This window comes from Idiotropiscis lumnitzeri, chromosome 12 (genome assembly GCF_059441095.1).
Source record: "Idiotropiscis lumnitzeri isolate Australia: NSW breed Sydney's pygmy pipehorse chromosome 12, RoL_Ilum_1.0, whole genome shotgun sequence".
Taxonomy (NCBI): domain Eukaryota; kingdom Metazoa; phylum Chordata; class Actinopteri; order Syngnathiformes; family Syngnathidae; genus Idiotropiscis; species Idiotropiscis lumnitzeri.
The window spans coordinates 9,756,643-9,763,592 of NC_142402.1; the positions used below are offsets into that span (position 1 = coordinate 9,756,643).

A 6,950-nucleotide genomic window follows, 5' to 3' on the forward strand; every position below is an offset into this window, starting at 1 on the left:
CGAAAATTAATTCGATTCAACGCAACGGGTTTTTACTTCATTCTCTTTACAAAGTGAGAATTTTTTTTAATTTTTTTTACCATCCTGTGCTGCGATCTGTTGAGCTTCATGTATGCGTCCTAAAAGTGTATCATCTTTAATGTAAATAGTAATGTCATATCTTTTATGGCTATCCTCAATCCCCACTCTTTCTTATGATCACAGGGAAGAAATCCCACTTGAGGAAGACCAGCGAGAAGAAGCCGCCCACCAGGGAGTCCACGGCCAAACTGCAGCAGTCAGCCATCTGGAAGATGGAGAACGAGTTCTACGAGTTTGCCCTAGAGCAGTTTCAGTTTGTCAGGGCCCATGCGGTGCGGGAAAAGGATGGCGAGCTCTACATGTTGGCGCAAAACTTCTTCTACGAGAAGATCTACCCCAAAAACTAACATGGTTACTCAGAGGTTGGGGCGAGATGAGGACGACACAAGGGCGAGACGTCCAGGTGTTCACTGGTGGAAATGTGATGGCAGTTAAACTACTTGACCGAGCTCTGTTGCTGTGAACATTCAGTCCGACGGGATATGCCATCAGACTGCAAACAGTTCGTGTTGCTCACGCAACGGGAGGCCGAGCTCGAGTTCCGTCTCCTCCCTGCAGGTCAGCGGCTTCCTTTCACTTCCCGGTCCACAGAGGGCCTCGGGGGGGGGGCCCTGAGACAGTTGATGACGAGAGACGAGCAGATGCCCGGTCCAACGGGCTGAACATTAATCCGACCAAGACTAAACTCCTGCTTTTTGACATGGGATAGGGATCGAGCCCTGCTGTGAATAGTACTTGATGCCCGTTTGTAATTGCCTAAAGATGATACAAGTTGGTAGCAAAGCACTATTTTTGCCTAAATGAAACTCCTTATGTCACTTAAAGATAGTTCCTTGTCACCAAGATCCCACAAGTTAGCGTCAAAGCACTACGTTTATTGCTTTGGCCTAAGCACAAAAACACAATAGTTGTGCGCTCAGTTTTTCAACGAAGGACGGAGCATAGTTTTATTGCTTTAGTTGAGGCTCTCTTAATTCAAGGTAACACTATACTACTTTTTTACCAGCCAGTGCTTTGGCGGCATCTTGTGGCATCTTGCGGCGTTAAAAAAACTCACAAAAAACACGAATGGATGATTGTTCCAACAAATAACTGAGAATAGGTTCCACCGAAGGGAAAAAAAAAAAAAACACAAACAGGTGAATTTGTGAAAAGCAAACCACGAATAGGTGGAGCTTCACTGTATTGTCTCTTGGATGTGAACATGGCGCCATGACGTCTGCCCTGTCTCGCTCCCACTTAAATATTACAGAGCTGTAGTATTCGGACTTAAGTAAAGAAATTAAGAGTTTTTTTCATAAAATTAAGAAGAAAAAAAAAAAGAAGTGTGTTGGTTTTATACAGTATGTTTTTGTTGGCTCTGGTAAGTGTGCAGCTTGATAGCCACGCCGCTTCTTTCCATGTGCTTTTATTACAGTGTGTATGAAGGAACACAGTGAAGATGCTGCTTGTTGTAAATATACATTTTAAGTACGTTACTCTATGGTGAGACTGGTTCCTGTTTGAAATTACTTTGGTTTATTTACATATTTAATTAAACAAGTCTGTGTGTTTGTAATTACTCAGTAAATAGTCCTTATGTATATAACTGATTTTATTTGTTACGCTAAAATGCCAATGGCCTGAGGACTAACTGCCACCTTTTGGAAAGAAATGTCTAAAGTCTGCAACAAGAATTCATGACACTTATTTGTAGTCGCAATCACAACTCGTTGACGAGTTGAATACAACTAAGTGATTTTTTTTTTTTGGGTGAGTGTGTGCCTTCCTCGTGCCCAAAACAGCGCTGCAGCTGTTTCTGATACAAAATAGAAACAAACATGGCTGCATTTTTTTAAAAAGCTTTTTTGGGGTCAATATTAAGTGACACTTGAATGTTCTAGTATGACGGCATTTATTTGATATCCTTTGTGTACTAGTACACTCTTTGTATACTAAGATGATTCAGTGGCACATAACTACTGTTTCACTGACATTTCTGCACACGAGTAGGACTCGAAATGTTATGTTATAAAGTAAAGTAAGCAACAATTCTCTAACAACTCTTAGACCTTTATTCTTCTATACTGACGTATAGCAATAATGAAGTAAAAACATTTGAATTTTTTTTTTAAATGAACCCCCAAAAGCTCATGTACAGTATGATATTAACTGAAAAGATTAAAACAATTGACATGTTTAAACTAGCTTTATAAATGTAAGAGATAGTTTCAGGGTCATTTTTTAAAAATGTTTTTCCTCTCAATTTTAGAATTTTTGTTTTTGTTAGTTTTCATTAACCATTACAACCTTGCTAGTAACACACAATTTGTCAACTAGTGTACAGCTTTGCGAATTGTTCCACTCGAAAATGAACCGTCCTTGAATTGCATCGCTTCTCTTGTATCAAAATACGAATCGAATAATTAAAGACATGTTCCGGGTTATGGTTAGGACAACTAGATGTTACGAGCGAGGCAAAATCACTTAATTCGTGTGCTGAATTGTCTTAACGGTAAAGACAAAGAGCATACTTGTACATTAAACTGCATGTCAAGGATATTGAATCAAATGGCTTTCCAAAGTGGAGGGCTCAGGAATGTTTTACAACTGCTGACCGAAAGAGGGAGACAGAGAGCTAACATTTGTTGTCATTAAAGTTCTACTCACACGAAATGATTAATGACTTGATTTGTTTTTACATGCATTATATTGTATATTATTATTAAATTATCTGCTACAAAAAAATTGAAGATGAGAAGAGTAAAAGGATACGAGTGAAAGTTTAGATGGGCCAAAGCCCTTCACTCAAAAGGGCTCATCTAATCCCTGGCCAGTCATCAATAGTGGGACTCATCCCCCTTAATCTCATATTGTCGTTCCGTAAAAGCTTCCCGGTTTTGGCCTTATGACACATAAATACTGTACGTCTATACGCACTTTTGGTCTGGATGTTTGAGCAGTCTACTACATTGCTTTCGTTTCAACGGTCACTGTCATCTGTTTTAGATTTTTGTCCATTTTCACACTGTGTTGTTTTTAGCATGTGAAATGTGAATTTGCATCCAGAATGTTTGAGGCTAAAATTCCATTTCCGAATAACATAGCTGTCACATATGCGGTCGCTATGAAATGATATTTCACCCTCAAAGATGTACTGATTATGAATTTATATGCTCGGGTCCTTTACATGCTCGTCACGCGACTTGAACCGCTTTAAAAATACTGTGGGAATTTACACCTTTCCGAAACATGTTCGACAGCATTTGGAATGGCAACATATGGTTGAAATTCCTGAAAAACCAGGGACGCCACAATGTCACGGGGAGGATTCCAAAAGCTGTATGAAGCTGACTGGAAAACCACACATTTTTAGTTTAAGACTGAACATTCATAACTCTGGTGGAGCAACAGCAGTTTCCTGCCAACTCAATTAAACTAACCAATCATTATATTACTCTTATCCAAAGCAATAATCCATTTTATTGTGGGCAAACAGCCATGAACCAAAGTGGCTGTTGAGAGCATGATATCCCTCATTGCTTGTCTACTTGAATTCCTCAAGTGTCAATTTCATTTAAGCTTAATCATAGACAAAAGTGACATTATCCGTCCATATTGTTTATCCTGTTCAGGGTCACAGGGAGTTTGACCCTATTCCAGCTGACTTTGAGCCAAAGACTGCAATCATGGGACGGGGCAGGGTGGCCATTGGGAATTTCGGCAAAATATATACATTTTGCCGAATGGCCGGTGTATTTCCAGGATGGTCCTGACAATAGCCAACTTTACGTTCTGTAAATTGTGGCATCCAAGGAACATGCGTTTTTGGGGTGTAGGCATAGCTAGCTACTAGCTAGCATCACGGTATAACAAGCCAAGTAATTATACTGTAACTGTGTAACTCGAAGTTGCGCACGATAACTACTGTTGTGAAGTTGGACGTTCGAGTTTTTATATGGGAGGCAAGGGGCGACTCGTGCCAAACACCCAAAGTACATCACTGGACAGAGTTAACTCCAACATTTTAATGCTACATCTCCACAATTCAGCACTATCCACTGTAGTTTTGCATTCTTAGCACATTTTAGTTGTTTGTTTTCAGAAATTATTTTCAAACATGTATAAGGTATTTAGAAACAAACCAAGGATTTATTTATTTTTTCTTCTGTACTTGTTCACGTTTACTTAAGGAGCTGAATCGGACTCTACTGTTACCAATCTTTTTTTTCCCCAACACAAGCATCTCTACTTCTACTTAAGTACAATCCAGAGTACAAGTACTATTTTGTACAGTAAATGTAGATGTTGCAAAACATGCTGACGTTTGCAATGTGACGGCTGCGCCAAACAAGCGAATTTACTATGGAGTTGCCAAGTCAGCTGGATCGGCAGGAGTTGCTATGACGAAACCAATGGACGAGAGCTTGAGCCGTGTCTTCTGGGGCTGCAGCATGACATGTCACACCTCGATGAGAAGACTGACTTGACTCTGCATTATCTAACTCGCTACGAAACAGTCCTCACATGTCTGCGACTGGAAGCTCTTTGTGCTCGTACTGCCATCACTTAAATATGTAATGATGTGGACAACAACAACATTGTGGTCTCATAAGATGAACATTGTTCTGTTACAGAGTAATAAAAACCACAGAGGTCTTGTTGAGTCGCTGTATCTACCTTGTGCATCAATCCAAGCCCATGATAATGTCTGCTCTGTTTTCATGTCTCCATGGTGACCATCCTCAGAGGCTGATGGGGGGCACAGGTGCCCTGGACAGGATGCACCATGAATCATCCTTATGATGTAACAGCTATACGTCACGATCATTCTCACTCAGTCGACACAATCCAGGCAATAGCAAGCAGAGGTGGAAAAAGTATTCTTTTGCAAACAAAGTGACAAGTATTATATGTGAACATATTTAAATGATTTCAACTTTGATTAAAAACTATGTAATTAATTACATAAATTTAAACTAAAATATTGAAGACAAAAGACAGATATCTTTGGTTGAAATATTTTGGATTTACTAGAAACACAAATATTGACTGAATCCAGATCAATTTTTCTGAGAAAAAGTGGACCCCCACTATTCCCAGGGGATTGGGACTGAGCCGTTGAGTGAATTGTGAATACCCCAGTATAAATAAATACAATAAGAAGAAATAAAATTAAATAAATGAATTAATAATAAAAAACAAAATCAAAAGATTGTTCAAAAAATGCTGATACAAATTTTTTCCACCAAAAATGGAGTTGAGGGAGAAAATACAAATAAATATATTCAAGAAAATGAAAAACATGTGCAAATCTGTGGGTCCTCTGAATTTACTATAAACCTATCTAAAAAAAAAAGTAATTTAGATACACCAAACAGCTGAGTGGTTTTGAGAAATGAATGTTTGACTTTACTCTTATCTAGATGAAAATGATTTATATTTACCACATACTTGGATGATGATCCCTTTCTCCATTTACGTCTTAATTACGTCTCAGCAATATTTTACAGGCAATAAAAATTGTTGACGCAAGGCACATATTTGAAAGGGGGAGTCAATTCAAGTAAAAAAAAAACATTTACAATAAGTTTCACACAGCCCCACTAGTCTAAACACGGTATTCCGATTACTAATAATAAAAGTGATGTTGCATTTGTGGAATATAAATTCAGCAGCAAAATCCACCACTTTATATCCATCTCAGGGTTAGGCCATTTTGCACTTGCTGCCAACTAAAAATACCTTCATGGTTGCTCAAGGCTCAGGTAATGAGCAATCATGAGTCAGCTTGCGAACGTCACATGACTAAACTCAAAAAACAGTCCCCCCCTCTACCAAAAAAATGCTAATGGACATTCAATATAACTTTTTTCCAAGAAACACAGGGGGAGATGTGCAAAATAAATGCTATACTACAAAGTGAGTACACAAAATATTTTTGGGTGGATTTGGACTGATATGAAGGACAAAGCTAGCACCTCTATGATATAACAATTTTGAGTGAGTTCATGTTCGTGAAAAAAAATTACAAATTATGTTCTTGCACAAAATGTTGCTCTAATGTACAGGAGTTTTGTGCCGTCCTTGAATGATACATTTTATGAGGGCCCCTGCTCTGGAAAAAAATACAGTATGGATATTATGTTTTTTGCTCCAAACCCTTTGTTCCTGGGTCAGGCTGGTGCATCTTATATGCAGTCATTGAAAAAAGGATTATCAAAACTGAAATACATGAATACATAAAATATATATATTATAAAATAGATATATGTTGAACCCTTGCACACAACTACTGTTGCCTTGTAGAACTTTTTCAACACTCTTTTTGTTTGTGTTTTTGTTTTATTTATTTTTATACATTATTAATTTATTTGTATTATTTATATTTGCACTGGAGAGGGGAGCTCTCCAATTCCGTTGTACTCTGAGTATAATGACAATGAAGAGCATTCATGTTACTGATATGAGATTCAGGAGTTTTGAGAAATAAGCTTGGTCACAGAACAAATCAAACTCGTATCTCAAGGCATCACTGTATGTACTTTGGGGTTTTTGGTCCCCCGGTGATGTGTTTTGACTTTTTTTTTATGTAAAGTATGATTCTCGGCTCAATGTTGGTTAGAAAACACTGGGTTAATTGCACCTTCTGCCATGTACCACTACATGCTAAATAATCAGGGTTTTGCGAACAAAAAAGTGAATATGAATGTCTGCACCAATGAGCATAGTGATTGCGAATCACTGTTTTATGTACTAAATTCAAACAAAACACAAAGCAGCTTTTGGTCCAACAGGGTATCCCCCCCCTTCCCATGTTGGTGTTATGTGTCAACTTAGTGTGTGGACGTGATTAGCACCGGGCTGCTGTGTACAATTCTTACTTTTTA

At 38.3% G+C, this 6,950-nt stretch overlaps 1 protein-coding gene across 1 annotated transcript in view; it reads left to right on the forward strand.

Moving 5' to 3' along the window:
* Positions 1-2,739, forward strand: part of hs2st1a (heparan sulfate 2-O-sulfotransferase 1a) — a 38,197-nt gene extending 35,458 nt beyond the window's left edge. Inside the window, exon 7 of the mRNA XM_088310512.1 lies at positions 205-2,739. Coding sequence (XP_088166638.1) covers positions 205-428 — 224 coding nt within the window. The 3' untranslated portion in view covers positions 429-2,739. The remainder of the gene's footprint in view (positions 1-204) is intronic.
* The last annotated feature ends 4,211 nt before the right edge of the window (positions 2,740-6,950 follow it).